General features: G+C 42.5%; 1 protein-coding gene across 1 annotated transcript; it reads right to left on the reverse strand.

Annotated features, from left to right (window-relative positions):
• Window positions 1–11,604: 11,604 nt before the first annotated feature.
• Window positions 11,605–21,371, reverse strand: LOC133913025 (homeobox protein knotted-1-like 4). The gene is made up of 5 exons (XM_062356054.1): window positions 21,025–21,371; window positions 20,773–20,886; window positions 20,538–20,649; window positions 12,206–12,471; window positions 11,605–12,103 (listed from the first exon to the last, which is right to left on the reverse strand). The coding sequence occupies exons 1-5, from the start codon at window positions 21,268–21,270 to the stop codon at window positions 11,870–11,872; spliced, it is 972 nt and encodes a 323-aa protein (XP_062212038.1). The 5' UTR covers window positions 21,271–21,371; the 3' UTR covers window positions 11,605–11,869.
• Between the last annotated feature and the right edge of the window lie 1,170 nt (window positions 21,372–22,541).

Genomic DNA, 22,541 nt, shown 5'->3' on the forward strand with positions numbered 1-22,541 from the left:
AACTCAATTTAGATATTGTCAATGAATCATCATATATAAATCAAGATATATATCCACTTAGTTTCTCAATCTCCCCCTTGATGAGTCCATTGACAACACACATGACAGACAAGGAATGAGTTGAAGAACATAAACCAATTTGACATATCTAAGTGATAAAAAACCAAAGAAAAGCAAGAACATGATCACTTAGCATAATATGGAATGCAAAAGCCCGAAGCCAAAGCCAAACCAAAATTAGAACATTCTTCTCTCCCCCTTGGTGACAATAAAAAACTTTCATTTATGCAAGATTCTTCTCTGTAGTTTAGTGTATAATTTCTCCCCCTTTGGCAATGGAAACATCAAGGGCAAACACCATGCAATGCATGAACATGCAATCCTAATGAGCTTCCACAAGTATACCACAAAGCATTTGAAAATGCTAAAAATATCAAAGGGCTATGGAGAGTAAAAGGTGGAGCTCACAATTGCACAAAGGCTCAAAAAGAGACGGTGACACAAGAGCATGAAGCTACAAAAGATAAACCTGAAGAACTATTGGCACATTTAAGTTGACATAACTGAATCATGGTAAAGGCGACCACCACATAAGCATCCACTCATGCTGAGACAATACAAGCATTAAGAACTAGCAAAATTCAATCTCTAACTAGGCAAACAAGCATTCATGTTAGTAGGCTTTGCAAATGCTCACATATGAAACCAAGATTTAGTTAGATCAAGTGATTAAAAGAAAAATTGAACATTTAGTCACAGTTCTTTGTGATCTTTTGTATCCTCAAGTTGCCTCTTATCCAAACGAAGTGTCACATGACTGGGTACATCAAACACATCGAGGCATCAAGATAACCGTATTGGATCACATCTTAGCACAAGAAACTTGATTGCTCAAGATTATTCAAATTTCATAAATTATCAAGTTTTCACGAGATCAAGTCAAGTAGTGTATTTGCGATACAAGGAACATAAGTTCCCCAAAGGTTCTATCATGAGCTAAACATTTGACAAAGATAGAAAAATAGTGCAATGTTGCTCAATCCACTGTCTTGAACCAAGAAGCTTAGATCACAATATTCATCAAACTAGCCTTGACACAAGTATTCACTAAGCCAAAGCAATTACGAATATGGTGATCAAGAAAGTAGCATTTTATAGTCTACATGATTCATAAAATTGTCAAATATCATCTTTAGAAAAGCTAGCTTGTTTAAAATGTTTCATATTGAGAAACCAAGTGGAAATGTGCATTGGTTTATATATGATGAGTGATTGAAAAGTGTGTTGATTTGGTTTGATAATTGTTGGATTATATATGCATGTATATATGATGCAGTTATGATCATCACTAACTAAAGTGCAGAGTCAAATGGAATTGGCGTGTTTGTCTCTTAGTCCAAGAAAATTGTACATGCCGAATGGACCGACATTTTAAACACGTCAGATGGTCTGATGTTCACACAGAGCACACGCTAGAGCATTTAAACTCAGAAGATCGGGGCTAAGTAGGGAGCTTGGTGCCAAACGATCGAGGGAGCTGGGCGAAGTCAAGGGTGATCATAACTGTACACGTGGAGGTCAAGCAAAGCATGAGATGGAGGATGAAGGCGACGTGTTGACAAAGTCAAGCAAAATAGATATCGGTGCAAGTGACAAGGCGGCCCGAGGGATTAGGAGCAGGAGAGACTTGCCAACAGTCAAGATCGTGAGATGGAGGACACGCGTTGACATTGGAAGACTTGCTTAAGGTGTAAGCAAGTGGCTGTGAGTCACGCTTTGAGAAGCGTACAAGACAGTTTCCTAGTTTGGTCACAAAAACCATGGGAGGATGGAATGCATATGGCATCACCATGGATCTTGCATCGAGACGAAGCTAAGTTCTGAAGTCGTCACGACAATCCGATGGATGGAGAAAAAAATTAGATGAAATTACCCCTAGTGGTAGGTGGGAGTGCATTGTAAGTGAATGACAGTTTAGGGACAGGATTATTTAAGAGTTAAGTAAGCCCCCTTAGCCTATAAATAGAGGGTATAGCTGGTGGAATAAGGGGAGCCTTTGAGAGTTTTTGGAGAATTTTGATATCCTTCCACTTATATTGTGTGGAGAGGGAGAGAGGGATGTTTAGCCTATGTTTTGGTGAGAGCTTTTGTGAGAAAAATACTTTGTAATCTGCCAAAAGAGGGTGTTCCTCTGACCTTAATGAACAAAGTTGTTTTTGCATATGCTTGAGTTCATCTCCTTCTAGTCTCCTACTTTTGGATCTTGTGTTATGGTGGAAGTTCTTGGTGTCTTCTTGTTGATTTTCATTTTCCATAAGACTTGCTCCTTTTGGGTCTTGTAAGAGGTATTCTTCATGTAGGTAGAGGGTTAATATTTTCATATGAGTTGGTATTGAACCATTCCAACCCTCTAGATCCGTTAACTTGGAGAATCTCTTCTTCCGGTGACTAGTTCTCTTATGTTTAGGAGTTTTTCTTCAAGTTGATTGCTTTCTTGCGCTATGACTCTTGATATGGCCTTAAATGGAATCTAGAGATCTCATCCATTGAAGAGAAGCATTGGTTTTGGAAATCTTGCAATCCATTCTTGTCTCTCTTGCTTTCGCATGTGGTTTTGTGGTGTGTTGGGTTCAAGAAGAGGAGAAGGCAATCAGTTATGTAAGAAATCTATTTAGGCACCTATTCACCACCCCCCTCTAGTCGTTGTTCTCGGTCTTACAAATGGTATCAGCGCCGATTTGATTACTTGTTGACCTTAACTGATTCTATAATCCGTAGGCGACAATTGAGAGACATAAGAATATTCCACTCTTTGAAGGTCGTGATATTTTTTATTAGAAGGTGCACATTGAGGCTTTTCTTCTAAGCCTAGGAAGTGCAGTATGGGAGGTTGTAGACTCCAACTATGAGATCCCTGTTGCTCGTACTACTTAGGTCCAAATCGAACAATATGAAGACAACAACAAGGCTCGAAATATATTATTCACAAGCCTGAGTCGTAATGAGTTTAACAGAGTCTAGCACCTCCGGACTGGGCGAGAGATTTGGACTACTCTAAGTGTCTTTCATAAGGGCACTAACCAGATCAAGGCTTGGCGCCAGAGCATGTACAACCAAGAATATCAGATGTTCATGCAAGGACCAAGAGAATCTTTAGATGCTATATTTGCTATATTTGATGCAATTGTTAACAAACTTAGATCCACCGGTGTTTTGCCCTACTCTGATCATAAGAGGGTGATCAAACTTCTTTATGCTGTTGACCGTAACATATGGGAAGTGAAGATCTCGAGCATTGAAGAGTCATCCAGTTATGACACATTAACTTGTAATGAACTCTTCAGGAAGCTCAAATCCACCGAGATAGCCAAGGTGGCTCGGATAGGCCTAGAAAACCCAATGTATCAAAATATGATGTTGGTTTCAGGACCTATTAGTGGTAGTCCTGCTTAAATTGGCTTTTTCTTGTGCTAATCCTTCACCCGATGGCTTTGCTTTATCTTCCTTGGTTTCTATAATAGAGGAGCAGGTGGACACACTTGATGATGAGAATCTTGCTTTTATCGTGAAGAAGTTCAACGCTTCTACATCAACAAAAGAGACTAGAGGAGAGGTGGCTCTTGGGCTTGTTATTGATGTGGTGATACCATTCATTTCAAGACTGATTGTCTAAAGCTCAAGAAAAAGGAAGATCGTAGCCATGACCATGAAAAGTATAAGAAGAACAAGAATCCCTTCTCAAGAACCACGACAAGTTGGCCAAGAAGGCAGCCAAGGCGGCTTCTCGAGCTTTTGTGGTGGCACTTAGCGACGTTGACACTTCCTCAAGCAAGGAGGAGAGCTTGGAGGAGGAGTTGCCCATGAAGAATAAGAAGAAGAACAAGGACTTCACTGACCTTTGCTTCATGGTGCGCGACAACGATAACAACCCCGAGCTTGATTCTTCTGAGGTATCACCCTCCTACGACCAACTTTCTGTTCAGGTTGATACTTTGAATGATGTGCTTGTTAGCTAGGATATATTACTTAAGAAAGTGATTCGTGAAGTCAAAGAACTCAAGTCAAGGGTAGAGTGTCCATCTTCTGAGCTTGAGTTGCTTAAGTCTAGAGCCAATGATGAAGAGTGTGATAGTTATCTTGTGGTCATGAGTGAGCTTGCCAAGCTTCAGATTTTGCATGCTCAAGTCGTCAGTTAGCTTAAGATTGGCGAAAAGAAGCTCCTTGAGGAGAAGTCTAGACCTACTCTCTGAGGCGCTTGCAAGAATTGTCCTTTGCTCTCAAAGGATGTTGATATGAAAGCTAAGAGCATAAAGTAGCTAGAGTCTAAATTGGAGAGTGTTGAGAGTTCTAAGGATGTGCAACCAAACTATTCTACCTACATCGTCTTGAAGAACAAGCTTAGCTAGGTTAGAGGGCAAGTTGAGAAGCTCATGACCAAGATTGAGTATCTCTTTTCTTTTGTGGAGAAGTGCTTATAAGGCAAGGGCAAAATGAATTTGATCTTGGCCAAGACCAAGATGTGTGCCGATAAGGCGAGTTTAGGCTTAGGGTTGGGTTTTGAGCGGATGGCTTACAATGAGGCTAGCAAAATTGTTTTCCCTCACCTACTACCCTAGAAGCTGAGAAGTTCAAAATCAATGCCACATCACAACCCATCAAGAAATCCACTCCATAGCCCACAAAGAAGAAAGCCACACCACAACCCAAGAGAGCTTCACAGACCAAGATAAGAGCCCCTGTGAGATAGTCTAGAGTGACCGGCAGTCGAATTCCCAAGAAACGCTACCATTACACATATTGCCAGAGAGAGGGTCACCTTGTTGGGTTTTACTTTCGCCGTAGGAGAGATGAGTGGCGTGAGTGGGAGTGGAGTAATTTGGGACATGTACCGCCCCTCTGTTGGTGCACATGAGTCTTTTTCTCAGTGTCTCCCACTAGTTTATGACTCTCTTTAGTTTCCTACTAGAGGTGGTGCCCAGTATGGATCTTACCATGATTCATATGGTTTTGGTTCATGTGTAAGAGATTTTGAGTTGTAGCGCTTTGGCGATCGGTTCTCATTCAGCTAGCTTAGAACTAACGCGTGGCTAAGTGGTGGTAGGACCGATGCACCTTGAAGATCAGCCCTGCAGGTTCTCTCGCTCGATCGCAAATCCCAGCTCACACTTGGCCACCGCTTCCCAGATACACTGGTCAAACGGAATCTTCAATAAGCGTTGCCAGGGGTTTAGTGTGAGTAGGTGGGTCGGCCAGTTCTATTTGTGCAACTTCGTGTTGGCACTGGTCATGGGCATTGTTGGTAGGTGTAGTTGGGGACTCGGAGCAAGAAGGGAGGCTAAATCATTTCAGGGCTTCTATGACCATGGTGGCAACAACAGAACTCATCACAGAAATCAAAAGGTTTCACCTAAATATAATACATAACCTAAATTACAGTTTGATATTTACTCCTTAGTGACCTCCACCCGGAACATGGATCCCACGTATTCCACCACACCTTGGCACTCCTTCTGCAGTCTATCCTCAGCTACGGGCCCAACAACCACAACCCCCTCCCGAATGAGGTCAAGGTTCAGAGGATGAACTCCGCTGCATCCCTCACCACCTGCACCACATCCTCGGCACCCATCACCGCCAGAATAATCAGGAGCTTGGAAAATTTCTTCGAGGTAACATTGGTAGCATAGGCCCAGGTCTGGGCTGTGCGCGGGTCCTTCGGCTCGATGATCTCCAACTGGAGGCTCTCTAAGGGCTCCTTGAGCACCTTAAAAGCATCTTGGAAAATGCTATGAGTGGTGCTCTCATTCTCCCTAAGCTGGGTGTGTTCGGCGGCAAGCATTACTTTTTCTCTTTGGAGCTCACCACACTTCTGCTAAAACACGAGCCGTGCCTTCTTTTGCTCGGCTAGCTGCCACTCCAGTTCAGTGCACCTACTGGCAGCCACTTCCTTATCTTCAATTAGCTTGCAGATAGAGGCTGGGAAGCGAGTGGCTAGGGAGATTAGGTCAGAACGGGCTCCACGACCTGCTCAGTAAGCGCGGGAGCCACAATCAATGCTCCCAAGGTCAGAGCTATTGTAGGCTTGGGGACCGAAACATGTTGCTAAGGTACTGTTTGGCACGTTGATGTTGTCAAAGGAATCCTCCGTCTTCAGGTAGAACCATTCCTCCCTCTAGCCTGACCATGACGACTTAAGGTCCATCTCAAGGTAGGAGCTCGCAATGCCATCACAAAGGCAAAATCCGCATCTCCTGGTGGCTGGCCCGGTCTGCAACCTGGCCGTGTAAAAATACATAAAGAGATTGAGGCATGGCTCGACCCCGATGAAGTTCTCATACATATGAGCAAAGACACTTAGCATGATGATGAAATTGGAATTGAGGTGGACCTGGCAAATATCGTAGAAGGAGATGACGATGGTGAAGAATTAGAGACAAATATCATGATCTCCCCCTCACGGGGAGCAGGCACATCCTCCCTAGGGTGGTACCCCAAAGAATGGTGGTGAGGGAGCAAACGGTTGTCGTACATCAGCTTCAGCTTCGCCGTAGTGCATCTGTACTTGGGAAAATCTGGCTCCTTACTGGTGTGCGGCGCCATTTGGGGATGGCAAGGGTTGCTGCGGGGATACGAGTGGAGATGGAGACGATGAGCTCTAAGAGAAAGGGCTTGGAGGCTGTGGGAGATGGTGAAAGGCTTCATGGGCAAGCTTTGGCTTTCCCATTTATAGGGCCAGCACAATATCCCAATTGTTGTGCGGTGCTCAGCCATCTCGAAATTCAAACGGTCGCGCTTTGGGTGCTGAAATTCCTTCAGGTCCGGCGGAAATCAACGTCTCTCTCTCCCACAATGTTTGTCTCTCTCTCTTTCTCTAGAAGTTTAAAACATTCCCTTGGGATGCGGTTTATGGGCCCACCACAAAAGTGGACTGCGTTGATGGCCACTTCCGGAGTGAACTCGTGTTGACCTGGGGCCCAAGTGATACGACTAGGTCCACCCGAGACCACGCGGCAAATCACTCAGACCACCATATCAGAGGGGGAGCTTAGGGGCTATTATTGGAGAATAGAATAGAGGGGTCCCCCATTCTAAGAGCCTACACCAGCCAATACTAGTTGGTAGAAGATTTTCCCCGGACAAGGGTCCCACCACATGACCAGTCTGCGCCATCGCGGCCATGATCCTTACCACATAAGGAGATCCCATGACTAGCCTTCCCTGATCATAGGACAAGTACTCGCCAAACCAGTCCATTCCCATTAAATGCTTTTCCACTAAAGTGTTTTTCCTTCCATAGGCACTTCTCCCTAGCAGAAAGGTCGTGACCAGCGCAGAGGTGCCATGCCCCATCCCGTAGAATTAAACGCTATGGGACGTGCGCACAGGTGTGTCAGGCTACTTCATAGGCATGCGTGCGAGACTGATGATGGAACAGGGTAGACCGGTTGACCAGGGTGAGGTAAGCATGGGGGTGTCCAACATATGGGATGGGCTCGATAGCTTCAACAGGGCAAAACGGGCACATGCGCCACACATTATAATAGCCTAAGGGTGGAAGGTTTATAGGGGATGGGTCAGCTGCTTTGGGCCTATTTGTAAGTTCACTTTCTCTTGTATATAAAGAGGTGAACAAGTCTGGCATTAAAGGAGGGACTCATTTGTAACCAGTTCACAAAACTGATAACAAAATACACAGGACGTAGGGCTCTTATCCTCTGGGAGGCCTGAACTTGGATAACCCTTGTGTTCTTGAGTTCATCACAAACACATGCACATCATAAACATTGTTCACGCACCTATCGACCGGTACACCCTGGAATCATTATTAGGGATTAACCCTCGACAAAATGTTAGCATATATATTCTACCATACAAAACAACATATACTTCATAACACTTCTTATCATTCTTTCTGTGAAATCTATAGTTCCATAATCAACAATCATCATCTACTAATCAGCCCTGTGTGTCCAACCTCACCATGAAGACTATTTTACTTAGCTCTCAACTATTCATGTGAAAATGGAGGGACCTTGTAACTTAACAAAGTTAGTCATTATCTATATGAAGTCGTTGACCTTGTCTGAAAATGATATTGTTGACCAATTGTCATGATGTTAGGGTCTAAAAGCTGGTCCTAAAGCAAGCATTACAATTTAACAGTTAGTTAAAGACAAGCTGAGAACAAATACAAAAGGATACACTAATTGTTGTACTGACAATAAATGATCTCACAACACCAAGTTATTTAAATTTTAAAGAATTTTAGTTCATTCTCTAATGCTAACTCATTTTTAAATTGGGAACTCAAAAGGATTGAGCATGTCACATACCTGTTCGTACATAAAACTTTTCCAAAATCTTTAAGGCAGGTCTTAGCTTCAAGCTGAATAACATGCCCTTCCCGCGCACATTAAAGTAACATCTCCATCAAACCAACTTGTGAAATTCAGTATCAAACATGTTTTGTGCAATGGATTGAGTCAAGATTGCATTGGCATTTCAGCGATCAATTTAGGGGCACGCAAGCAAATAGAAAAGAAGTTCAGTGATACCTTGCCATTTTGATTATTAGATCCCATAGTTAGTTTCTCCTATTGTCACCATTGATGTACAGGATAATGGAGACTCTGTTTGAAAAAATTTGAGTAGGAAAGACTGTTTAAAGCTAGAAACGCAAATAGTGGAAGGACCAACTGGCTGATGCTCCTTACTTGGTTGTTTCCGCGGCCAAACTCACATGTGCCCGTTGCATCATGTTTTCATGGCAGCTACTTTGCAGGGTGTTGTAGGGCCACGACCATTGCCATTATGTCGTTGGGTTGCTCTGGTATGACAGAGGTGACACGACTGCATCACCGCGGCATTGCGGTGGCTTCACGCGGGAACGGTGCAAAGGAGGCCAGAATGACATGCCGCCGGCTAGGCGTCACGCGGGCGGGGTGTGATGGTACCCGAGCGTGGTCAAGTAGCAACGAAGGAAGGGCATGGCGGGGAGAGCTGGGGGCAGGATGCCAAGTGGCGGGAGAATGAACGGGAGGGGCCGTAGCAGTGATGGCCTCACTATCGGTGACATATCCAGTAGCAAGGAGACAGAGGAGGTGTTCGGGGAGGAGAAGACGGTGAGCACAGGGAGGAGAAGGCAGTGAGCATGGGGATGTGACGGCATGATAGGCACGGGGAGGAGACAAGACAGGATACAAAATTTGGTGGCAATTGTTCATGCTGCTAGCTAGTGATGAGGTCATGGCAGGGGAGTGCGGAGGCGACATGGAGGTGCAGAGAGGCATCGCCCTTCCCCAATCTTGCACCGCTTCTCCCCACACATCCTCTTCCCCCTACTCCTTCCTCCTGGCTAGATCTATGCTAGGAGGAAGAAGAAGATGGGCTAGCGGTCAGGTCTCCAAAGGTTGAGGGCACGATGCCTTCACCGTAGGGTGGTTGGATCTCGTAGTTGGGAAAGAGGAGGAAGCCATATGGCATGGGATTGGGAAGAGCAGAGTAGTGGAGCACAACGCTAAAAGGCTGGAGTGCTATCGCTAGGCCGCCAGGGCTTGAGGCCGCTCGTAGGTAGTGGTGGTGGTGGTGCAGGAGGTAGGCCACGTGGGGGATGGGGAGGCGATAAGGGGGATGGCGGCACTGAGGCAGGTGTCCCTCCGCCTTGGCCGAGCGCCCTCATCTGCAGTGGCGATGGGGAGGTGGCGGTGGTGATGGGGGGCAGTGGAGCAGCAAGGGGTCAGCCTCGAGCCCAAACCGTATCGGCACGGTGATGGTTTGAGGGAGAGGTTGCTAGCTTGAAGAGGCAGCAGTGGAATTTTTCTGGAATGCATGAGTGAGCGGACAAGCTTCTCAAACGACTGGGCGCAATAGTTCCAAATCAAATGGACTACAACCACGACTCTTTAGATCGGACGGAGGTGAAAATTTTGATGACGTGGATAGCTTCGAGGCCGAGAGTGTGACGAGATTTAGACTAGTAAAGATTCTGCGATGTAAATTTTTCTGATATTATTTATGTTTAATTGATTTCTCTAGATGAAATACTCACTCATTTCAATGATTCCCCTTGGAATGATTTACAAACTAGCACCTATTTTTCATGTATCTGTTGACTTCAAAATTGGTTGAAGATCTTTAAAAACAATCTTCCTAAGGTTATCCAAAAAAACAATCACCTGAGCAGGTATTCCATGTGCATTGCTTGTCAGCACATTATCATTTTGAAGTTAACATTTTGACTGATGATTAGTCAAGTAGTATATGTTTTTAGTGTAAGTGATGAAACACATGAAACACTTGGATTCTAGTTGAAACTACTTCCATATTGCCATGGTTTAAGTTTGTAGTTTTGTTAACAATATATCATTAAGAAATTGTGTGAAATCTGATGTCACTGGTACATAAGAAAATTCCAAGCTACTGAGAATTAAAATACCGTTAAAATTAATAAAGAGTAATCTTACTTCATAGATCCCAAGTCTCCAATAGTTTGTTATTCCATAGCTTATAGTGTAATTATCCTCTTGTCTCATAGCTTTCATATTTGAATAATGATTTCATAATTTTTAGTGATGGACTCTTAATATCTGAACATGAAATTTTCCATGCATTCTTAATATCCAACCATAAAAAATTTCAAGACAAAAATGAGAATGTCATCATAAAAGATGCAGTCAAATTAATTTAACTTTGACCAACAATATAATTTATTAATATTCTATTTAGACTAAAAATGATCTGGGTGTTATCTCAACAAGTGTTTTAACTCGGGCCAACAATGTTTATGAATATTTGAACTTGACAATAGTCCTTAAAGCTTGAAATTCATTTTGTGGATGCTGTGCACTCATGAACTATTTGAATCTTTTCTACCTCCTACCTTTCTTTATTGAATAGTCGCTTCAATGTTTGAGCATCACAGCAACTTTTTGGTAAAGATCTGATTTGGAATAGCGACTGATCATGCCGGCCTGGCTCTGCATGTGCAGGCCATCTGTGTTTGGTTGGCTGGACAGTAGAACGAGGTTGTCCCGACGAATACAAAAACACTGCACGGGCCTGGCTGATGGGAATCCATTTCTCCAGAGCCAGGTTGCAACAATGAAAATATTAGCGTATAATTAGTAAGTATTAACTCATATTAGTATATTTTAAATTGAATTAAAGTTTAATATGATAAATTAAGTACTATAAGTGTATTTATATAAAATAAACGTAATGTTAATACTTATTTTTTATTTCAATCTTATATAACATATATTTATACGAGCAACAAAATATAATATTTTCTTAATCAGACTGAACACATAAAGTCAACTAAACAAATATCATATATATAATTAACCTGGCTCAAATGAATGTAGCTCACTTGATGCAAGCCAGGCTAGACAATGCGTACAACTAAACTGCCCCTTAAAGGCTGCAATGGTACCGTGCATGCAACTCGTACCTACACACAAGCACAAACCGGACAAATTATCAAGTAGCACATCTCTAAGACGAACAAAATCGATAGTGATAAGCTGGTTTAATGGTGGCCATACATGGTTCCAACTTAGCTAGAAATCCAACTGTTTTTCGCACAAGTAGTGAGGTGCATTCATGCTTATAAATGTGTACTCATATAGTACCATTTTCCAAAGTGGATGCAGGCCAAAAATTAAGGTTTTACAACTTTATAACTTTAGCATTAGCTATGTATAGCGAGTAAGGAGATCATCAAACTGCTATATTTGTACGCACACCACACGTCCAAACCCACGCCATGTATACCCAAAACACGTATATATGCATGTTAGCATGTACGGCAACCATCGACGCATGCATGTTCGGCCGCCGGCCGGCGGGCACCATGCAGACGTGCATCCCATCACGGGCCACGAGGGTACGCGCTTCCTCCGGTGAAGAACTGCCCCTCCACGCGGAGACCAGCAGAAACCGAGCTGCTCGAAGAGCCACCGTGCGGGTGCAATATGTAGTCCGTGGCCAGCGCTGGCGCCAGCGGCCCCGGCTTCCAGTGCCGCTTCCGTTGGTTGATGAACCAATTGTTGATCTGCTTCGCGTCGAGCCCCGTCGACTCCGCCAGCGCCGCCTTCTCCAGCTCCTGCATGCAACGCGCCGGTAATTAATTGTTGCAAAGCTCTTACGTGCACACCACACCAAGCCACGACATGCATACGTAGGGCATGATCGACGTGGTACGTACCGATGGGTAGGGCCATCTGTAGTGCAGCTGCCACCAGTGCAGAAGCTTTTGGCGGGCGTCCCTCGGCAGCTTACCTTTCTTCTTCTTCCTGGAGAGCTCCCTCCAAAGGCTGCTCAGGTAGCCGCTGTACTTGTTCAGGAGGCGGTTCTTCAGCTCCATGTCATCTGCGCACGGGCTGCCGGTCCCCGGCACTGGCAGCCCCGCCACGTCGCCGGTTTCTTGCTCATCTTCATCGGAGGAACCACCTCCTTCATAGTTGTTGTCATCTGCCCAAAGATTATTGGCGATCAGCAAAATAATTAAGGATGTTGAAAGTAGAAGCAACACAAACTTCTAGAATCCTCTCCATATCTCATGACTCAAAGATATTTTCTATAAAACAACTAGATATTATTGTCATGAAAAAATTAGAATAATATAGAACCTAGATATTTTACTTGTAAGACTTTAAAGAGGGACACTTGTCACCATTGGCTTGAACCCTCTTGTCATATAAATAGAGGTGCGGTGTCAATTAAGGCACTAAGAGGAGACTCTACGGATACATAGTCTAGGACTGTAAAGCTTATTGGTCTAGGACTAGAGAAGCTTACTTGATGTCAGGCGTCAGTCACCATGGTGGACCTTGTTAGCACAAGCAGTGGGATCAAGAAGCTCAATAGCCACAAGTTGGCTATTGGAAGACTTTCATAAAGTCCTACCTGCAAGATCAGGACTTATGGGAGGTCGTCGCAGGCACCAAGACAGTGCCTCCACCAAAGGAGGGTGTTGATGACTTACAGAAGTGACATATCAAAGCTAGCAAAGCTTTGTTTGTACTAAAGACAACAATCGAGGAGGACATATTGAAACACATCCGAAATGCGAAAACTCCGCAGGCGGCCTAGAGACTTTGGAGAAATTATTCTCCAATAAGAATGAAGCACACCCCTCTAGCTCCTAGAGAATGAATTGCCAGGTATCTCTCAAGGCACTCTGACTATACGTCAATATTTCACAAAAGTGAAGTCTATTTGTCGAGAGATATTCGAGCTTGCAATGGATGAGAAGGCGAGCAAAGCCCATATGAGGAGAATCATCATTCACAGCTTTAGACCCTAATATAATGGGCTTATAGTCGCAGTGAGGGGATGGCCTACTCAGCCTTCTTTATTGGCTAATTAAGAGAAGCTGGCCAAGCAGATGGGGAGTATTATTGTTAAAGAAGAAGAGGAGGCGCTCTTCACTAACAAGAAGAAGGGTCCACCTCGAGGACAGGGAAGGCCCAAGCCAAGGTGAACGGAATGTGGCAAGCATTACCCAAAGAAGAGAAGTAGCTCTGCAGGGGGAGCTCAACAAGGAAGGGAAGACCAGCAACATGTGAAAAAAAACAATGGAGAATGCTTCAATTATGGTAAGAAGGATCACTTCGCTTGAGAATACTGAGTGCCAAAATGGCGTTTTGAAGGGAGGAGGAAGCATCCACAAGTGAAGATGAATGAGACCTCAAAGCTGATTTTTCTCAAGAAATTGATGAAGAAGAGTTGGAGGAGGACATGGAGGCACCTGCTTTTGCAGTAACCACAAATTCAAGAGTAAATTACAAGGAGGATTGGATTATAGATTCTGGGTGCTCCAATAACATGATAAGTGATGGTAAGAAGCTCCAAGATATGACATGCTACAAGGGAAGGAGAATGGTGCTAATGGTAGACAACTCAAGACTTTCCGTCTCTCATGTTGGAAAGATGGCAATTCCAAGACATGGTCCTCAACAACTCCAACTCAAGAAGGTTTATCATGTCCCTGGTTTAAAGAAGAATATGTTGTTAGATCCTCAATTGACAGCAAAAGAAAAACATGTGCTATTTGGGCCAAAAGAGGTGGCCATTTTTAGAAGAGTGAAGGTGATCGGTACACCTATCATGGAAGGAAGGAGGAGAGAGTAGGTCTATGTTCTCTCTGCAGAGTCCGCATATGTGGGTAGGACATGGATAAATGAGACCGGTGATCTCTGGCACACGCGGCTTGTACATGTGAACTATAATAAATTGAAGATGATGATGAAGAATCAAGTGCTGAAGGGGCTTCCTCAAGTGGACATTTGGATAGACATGATCTGTGTTGGTTGTCAATATGGAAAGGCTCATCAATTGCCATATAAGGAGTCAAAGTATCAGTCCCAGAGACCATTGGATCTCATACACTCATATGTCTTCGGCCTAGCCAAGCAAATATCTTTTGGAGGAATAAGGTACATGGTGACTTTTATTGATGACTTCTAAAGGTACGTGTGGTTTTACTTATCGAAAGAGAAGTACAAGACATCTACAAAATTTAATGAGTTTAAGGAGAAGTTGAGGGTGAACTCAACAAGGAAATCTAGTGCTTATCCAATGAGTTAACCATCTGTGTTAAGGAGAAAAAGATATGGAGATAATTAACTTGCCACAATACTCCATAATAAAATAGAGTGGCGGAGCGCAAGAATCGTCACCTTGTCAAAACTTGTTGCAGTATGCTCCATGCCAAAAATATTCCTGGAAGGTTTTGGGCTGAGTGTATGAGGATGGAAGCATATGTAATCAATAGGCTATTGTAAGCCAAGCTAGGATTCAAATCACCTCATGAGATGTCATGGAATGTGAAGTTGATCGTCATCCACTTGAAGGTATTTGGATGCGTGTGCTATGTGTTTGTGCCAGATCACCAAAGGAGTAAGTTCAGGAAGAAGGCAATTTGGTGCATCTTCGTTGGCTATGATGATGCACGAAAAGGTTGGAGATGTTACGATCCAACCACAGGCAAGTGCCATGCCTCAAGGAATGTGGTGTTCGATGAAGCTTTCGCATGGTGGTCACCTGAGAAGACTGAGATGCCATAATCTCATACCTTGGAGGAAGTTCTAGAAAAAAATCCAAGAAGAACGAGAGGAATAGGTACCAACTCCAGGTAATGACAAAGAAGGTTCACCAAGTAAAGCCAACAACCCTTGGAAGACTGGTGTACATCAGTCGACCCCAGAGGGACTTCGGCCACAACAAATGGAGCTTGCGGAATCCATCCAAGAACTACAGAGGACAACAAGGTAGATCAATCCTAACCAAAGGTATGCAAATGTTGCTCTTGTTGATTACTCTATAACCACTGAGCCATCCACTTATGAAGAGGCAACACAAGGCCTTGAATGGCATAAGGCAATGGAGGATGAGATGAAGGCACTAAATGAAAATCAAACATGTGATTTAGTGCCAAGGCCAAAGGATGTAAAATCATTATCTTGCAAGTGGGTTTACAAGGTGAAGCCCTGCCCAGATAGCTTAGTTGAAAGGTATAAGGCTCAACTTGTTGCTCGCGATTTCTCTTAGCAGTATGGGCTAGATTATGAAGAAACATTCGGCCCAGTGACAAAGATCACAACTGTTTGAGTCTTGTTTGCGTTGGCTGCTTGCAAGTCTTGGAAGTTGTGGCAAATGGATGTCAAGAATGTCTTCCTATATGGAGAAACCAAGAGGCTCAAGAAAAAGATCCACCCCGAGTATGTGTGCAAATTGAAGAAGACACTCTATGGATTGAAGTAAGCTCCAAGAGCATGGTACGGGAAGGTTAGTGAGTTCCTCGTACAAAGTGGATTTAAAGTTGCTCCATCATATTCTAGTTTATTTGTGAAGGTCAAGGAAGGAAGACTACTAATATTTTTGGTTTATCTTGATGACTTTGATCATCACGGGAGACTACTCCAAGGAAATACATAGGACTAGAGCAAATCTATCTGTTCGATTTCAAATGAAGGAGCTTGGAGGGCTGAAGTATTTTCTCAGACTTGTGGTGGAGTGCACAAAATATGGGTTATTTTTGGAACAACAAAAATATGCCAAGGACCTTCTTCAAAAGTATGACATGCTTGACTACAAATCTATCTACACCCCGATGGATCCTAATGTGAGGTTACAAGAAGATGAAGGAAACGACCTGGAGGATGTAACCATGTATCTATAAATGGTCGGGAGTCCCATTTATCTCACACTAACTCGACCGGATATATCCTACTCAGTTGAAGTGGTCAGTCGATATATGAGCAAACCAAAGAAGCCGCATCTTGATGCAGTCAGTCGCACTCTCAGGTACATCAAAGACACCATCAATTTTGGTATTCTATACAAGAAAACAAAATATTCCCATGTAACTAGATACTATGACGCCGACTATACTGGAGATTATAGCACACGGCGGTCAACTATATGATATTTCTTCAGTCTTGGATTAGGAGTAATATCATGGTCCAGTAAGAGACAACCTACTATGGCATTATCCAGTACTGAAACTGAGTATCGATCAGCATCACAAGAAAGCATCTAGCTCAAGCAATTAATGGAAGATCTTCACTAGTCTTTAAAATACCAAATAAGGATTTTCTGTGATAGTTTATCTTTTATTCACTTGGCAGAAAATCTCGTCTTTCATTCAAGGACCAAACATATAGAAGTTCACTACCATTACATAAGAGAAAAAGTCCTTAAGGGAGAGATTAAGATGGTGCCAACAAACACTGACGATCAAATTGCCGACATTCTCACAAAGGTCTCAATAAGGCAAATTTTGAGAAATTTTGAGAGCCCCTCAATATTGTCTACAAGACAACTATGTAAAGAAGTTTGCAGTGAGAGGCGTGTTGAAAGTAGAAGCAATACAAACTTCTAGAATTCTCCTGATATCTTGTGACTCAAGATATTTTTTATGAAGCAACTAGATATTGTTGTCATGAAAAAATTAGAATATTGTAGAACCTAGATATTTTTCTTGTAGGACTCTAGATGGGAGACACTTGTCACCATTGGCATGAATCCCCTTGGCCTATAAATAGAGGTGACATACACCTCGCCATGATAACCTAGGAGCATGGTAGATGAGAGCATGTTAGTAAGAGCTAGGATAGCAAGAGAGAAGGGTGAGTGCTAGGTTAGTCATCAATCAAAGAGTGTTGTGTACTTTGTGTAATATTTTAGTGTTGTAATAAAAAGTGTCTTCTTGTAAGTAGTAATCTCCTAGTTAGACTATTAGTTTCTAAGTATTTAGTGCATAATAAGTTGTGATCCATCTTAAAGTTGGCTTTTCCACTCAAGTCATTTAATCCATCTGAAAGTTGGCTTTGCCACTCGAGATCATAAGGGTCTATGCTTCATCTAAATGCTAGAATTGCCACTCGGAAGCCAGCTTCATTTGAATATAGGCTCTACCACCCAAAAGTGAGATGACGGCTCTACCATCAAAAGTACCCAATGGACTAAGTAATTAGAAATTAAAAATGGCTAACTAACTCCGTAAGTTGGGCATGAGTTTGTCTAGCTTAGGTCCTCAATTTAATGGGTATTAAGGGCACTCTGATTTCCCAAAATATGTGATCGATAAATCCGGTGCACCACAGGGTCTATTTGTTTTAGCTTCAGATTGCGAATTCTAGTTTTAAAAGCTGGAGCTTAAACAAGCTAGTCACTTTTTATAAGCAATTCCTATAATCCAACCCTCTTTTGGGTCACAATCCGCAAACCACCTCCCACTTGCTTCTAGGATTATGGAAACAGAATATATGAGAGCCCCTGTAGTTTGAAGAAAATTACCCTCAAATACCATTACACATCCCCTCACCCCCTCCTTCCCTATCCTCTCCTATCAACGTGACTCTCTTGCTCTTCCGTTTCTTTCTCACACACATAAAAATAGAAGGAAGATGCAAAATATGTGTTCACGTGTGTATGATGCAAAGTGTGCGTCAATTTTAACAAAAAAATGTGAAAACAATAAAAGATAAAATTAAATAGGAAACAAATATACACTCAAAACAATCAGGTATAAAAGAAATTACACACTTAATCCACATCAAAACTACATCCCTAATCTAGGATGACAAATGGCATTAGCTTTTACAGTTTGAGCTTTTCACAATCCAGCTTTTTACAATTTATTATTCATGAGCAAATTTTCAAAATATCCACAACTAAAACAAACAAACCTTACTAAGTGTTACAAAGGAATCATGTAGAGCTAGCTCACAGTTAAGACACTTTGAACCGAATGCAGTACATATTTTTTATGACATTAATTAAGCTATGTATCTTCATCCGTACTGTTTTCCCATCTAGCCTTCTTATATTTTTGGACTGATTGTGCCATGCATATTTCTTACCTAGTGGTCTAGGCCTACCAATAATGCATGGAACCTGTGAGAGAGTTAGCCAAAAAAATTCCATACTGCACACAAATTCTAACTTATGAGCCTTGACTCTTGACTAGTCCTCTAGAATGTTATATGGACATCAGTACTTAGAACTTGATATTTTCAAAGTACGGTGCTCAAAGTTTATCCTAGGCTCCTCGCTAGTAGAATACTGGGAAAACATCCAACCATCATTCTAGACACTGGGTCCCAAGTTTCTCCCAATGCACCAAAGACTGGAGGTTGCAGCACTGGCTACTGCCGACGAGACTTTAGGTAACACCTCCACACAACCATATTTGCCATATAGTAGGAGAATGAAACTTTTAAGCACATTTCTATATATATAGTTGTTCCGAAGTTCCTCCTAGTGTACTAGACTTGGGGAACTAGGGTTGTAGGGGATTCTTCGGATACCGCCTAGGCGAGCACTAACATCAATTTTTTGAATGGGGTAGGAGTTTTATATATGAGACCTTCTAAAATTTGGTGCAGCATCTACGTACGCCATTGAGAGTTACCATTGTGTTTTCCTTAATTTTTACTCTAAACCATGCATAGCGCATGCAAAAAATGTATAATATTGAGCAAGTAAGTCAAAGCTGGGTGTTGAAAGGAGCAAACTCCAAATCAACTGCTGTAGATTTCACTTAGCTAACCATTAGCGGCAAAAGGATGCATGTAATGATGTAACCGCCACATTAATTTAAACACAAAACATGCACACCCCACCACGTCTACTCATTCAACAACAAACTCATCATCTTTCATCTCTTCCGAATCAGGCCAGTCCTACTCCCTGTCATTCAAGGAAAGCTAGCTAATAATTAATCGCGCATACGGCGACACGCAGAGAGAACACTCCAATCAGGCCGTCACATGCCCATGCATTGCAAGCACAGAGACTAGGCAGGCCGCTGGCATGGCATGTTGACGACGGGACGCCATGTCCAGACCCTGACGATCCACGCGCACAGTGTTTGTGCTGCCATGCAAGCACAGCATGGTATGCAAATGGTCAGGGAGATGACTGGCTCGACATGTGATCTGAACTGCAGTACAGCATGCAGATCGGACGGCTCGCGCGCGCCCCCGCCACCAGAGGATCAGGATCACGAGATCGACAAGAGGTAGTGAAGCCCTGGGCGCATCTACTGTACGATCTGTCAGTTACTTTGATGCCGTGGGTTCCAACCCCACTGAGGCCCTGACAGAAGCCAGAGGGTACAGTAAGCCAGAAGAGATAATGTTAGCTGGAGTTGCAGGGTAGCCTTTGCCAAGTGGTGGTGTTGAGTGCTGACTACTTCTGCTACCTGCAGCTAGCCCTCAGCAATTCAGCATGCATTGCCTACAGCTGCGAGATCTAGGTCCCATTTTCCTGGGCGCTTCCCAGTCTCCACATGCCACCCACAACTAGACACCAAAGTTCTGAAAATGCGAACAGTGGGTTACATAGAACGTACCCTACCATAGTCCATAGGTAGATGGTACCAACTAACCTGGATGCAAACTAATCGATAGAGCATTATATTAGTTTCATGCAACAATTATTAATGGGACTAGCAGCAATTTAGTACTAAATATGCAGTACTAAGTGGTAGTAGTAGAATTAAGATGTGCACAACATGTTCAGCAAAAAAAAATAAGCAGGTGGTTAGAGAAGGTGCGTGGGTAATTAACTTTGATTGTGGTTGGGCATTTTCCCCCACGCCTACAAATTTATTTAGGGCCTCAGACATGCATGGAGCACTGTATATGTTCTGATAGTTCACACAAAAGCTTTTACCTTCGCCCATTTTGTGAGGAAGTTAGAGACTTCTCCCATGTTTCAACACTTGTAAAACCTGTTATTCCTCAAAACTTGGTTACCAGTAATTTCGCTAGTACCTCTTTAATTTTTCTTTGTCGCAGCTGGTAAAGATGCATGTTTAGTGTTACGGCTAAGTTTCGAGCATAGAGAAGAGAACGCATCACATGGAATGCTACAGCGCCAAATGTTTTATGTCTTAATTGAGAAATAAACATGTATTGCGATAGCTGCTCTGCAACAGTCGATCTGCACTATTGCTGCTGCTACATCCAAATTTGACAGCAAGAAAAAGAACTCAATATTAACTTAGTTTTATCAAACATACGCACCTAGCGCAACCGAGTCGATCTGGGCCTCCATGCTTCTGAAGAATTCGTCGGCTTCTTGGATTGGTCGTGTGAGCTCCTGTCTGTACCTTTCCAACATATGACAGTAGATCTCCTGCACACAGAAAAACGTGGATCCATTGTTTCAGCTGTACACAGTTATTTTTATTTCAGAAAATCGATAATCTAATTAGTACCGCAAAGGAGCTCCATGTAAATCATATAGATATGTTGTTACCATGAACTGATCGAGCTCTGGGTCGGCCGGCTGTTCTTGCCTATCGTTTGAATTCATCTCCACCTCGCCGGCGAGGGTGGAAAGCCGGCCAACAACCTCCTGTGGCGCTCCGACCTCAGGTAACAAAAAATCAAGAGGTTTTCTCATGGAAATTAGAGAGTAAAAGGCACGCACATGAAAATAGGAACTATGCTTTCTCGCCCAAAACAGCCATAAATTGTATATCTGTTGGAGATATATATGTGAGCACACCTTCCGGCAATCTATGAAGGCTCTCAGGAGAGCCGGATAGAGAGGGTGCGACATGATCTTCGCTTTGATTATTTCCGATCCCCTCTCGTTTTTGGACTGTCTACAAGGATCTGAGGTGGCAGACGGCGGCGGTGTTGGCGCGTCTGCCGGCGGCGAAGATGATGTTGGGGCTCTGTGATCTAAGGCGAGGTAGAAGGGAGTCGTGGTGGCCTTTGAGTCACTGGCAAGAAGAGGCAGCTGCTCCATGTGTGTCGACCTAGTTATCTGGGGATGATAAATTGTGCGGGCAAGGGAGGAGGAGGCATTAGGGCAAGGGAAGGTTGTCTATTGGATTGCTTTCCAATCAGAGAGAGAGAGAGAGAGAGAGTTATACAGTAGCTGGACAGTCATGGTTCAGGGGACAGAAATTAAAGGGTCCAATGATGGAAGGGGACAGGAAAACGGCCGTTGTTAGTCGTGTTGTTTCTGAAGAAAAGAAAGTTCTACAGTAATTGCGTCCCATGAATCATCCGATGAGCTTTTTTTAACTAAATGAATGTGGCCGATGAACTTATATCAAGGATTACTGCTCAGCCGGTCAACAGCTAATCGATCGAGCAAAGCCAAGATCATCTGAACCCTAATAATTATGATCATTGGTAAATTTTGTGTAATGTATTGCATGTTGTAATCACAAAATTTTCATTGCTAACCGTCAACCCCTACATTAGTTTGCAAAAGCAAGCTAGACATACAATTTTATAATTTTAGGGTAACATAGAATTCCATGTTGTAATTTATATATAGGATAATAGTTGAACTATGTTCTTGAACAGGATAATAGTTGGACTATTGGAATATTGTACTATTTCAATTAAAACTATAACAGATTCAACGTAAAACTAGCGTACTCCTAGTCTTACTACGGTTAGTAGAATTCGATCAAGCTTCAACATGGTATTTGACATTTCCTTTCAATTTAATACATTATAATTAACTTCGATCTATTACTTTTTTCTGAGAATAATGAGAGGATTTTGCATTTCATAACTATTTTTTTGGTTCAAACTCCATTCTTGTTCACAATTTTCTAAACTTTAATCACTATTTTTTTCTAAACTATCACTACTACAAAATAGTTTATCAGTGCCGACTCAAAAAACCTCATTAGTGACGGTTTTCTAACTGACATTGATTACTCGGTACTATAAATACCGGTTCTGATTAACAACCAGCATTGATACATATTATAGGGCAAAAAAAAACTACTTGGTACTCAGATGTCACATATATGTACAAAATTACAAATTCCCTTCTCTACACTAGCAACTACTTCATCCGATCATAAATACATGTTGTTTTGGATAAGAAATGGTTTCAAATGCATACAACTATTTTCTATTAAAATATAATTAGAAAAATTATTAAATTTGTGATATTATGAAATTATTCAAGCCAAATTTACACATATGATTTTAAAGTTTCTAAACTAATTATTTTAAAAACTATTGTTAGTCAAAATTTTAAAAATTTATTCG

Source organism: Phragmites australis, chromosome 3 (genome assembly GCF_958298935.1).
Source record: "Phragmites australis chromosome 3, lpPhrAust1.1, whole genome shotgun sequence".
Taxonomy (NCBI): domain Eukaryota; kingdom Viridiplantae; phylum Streptophyta; class Magnoliopsida; order Poales; family Poaceae; genus Phragmites; species Phragmites australis.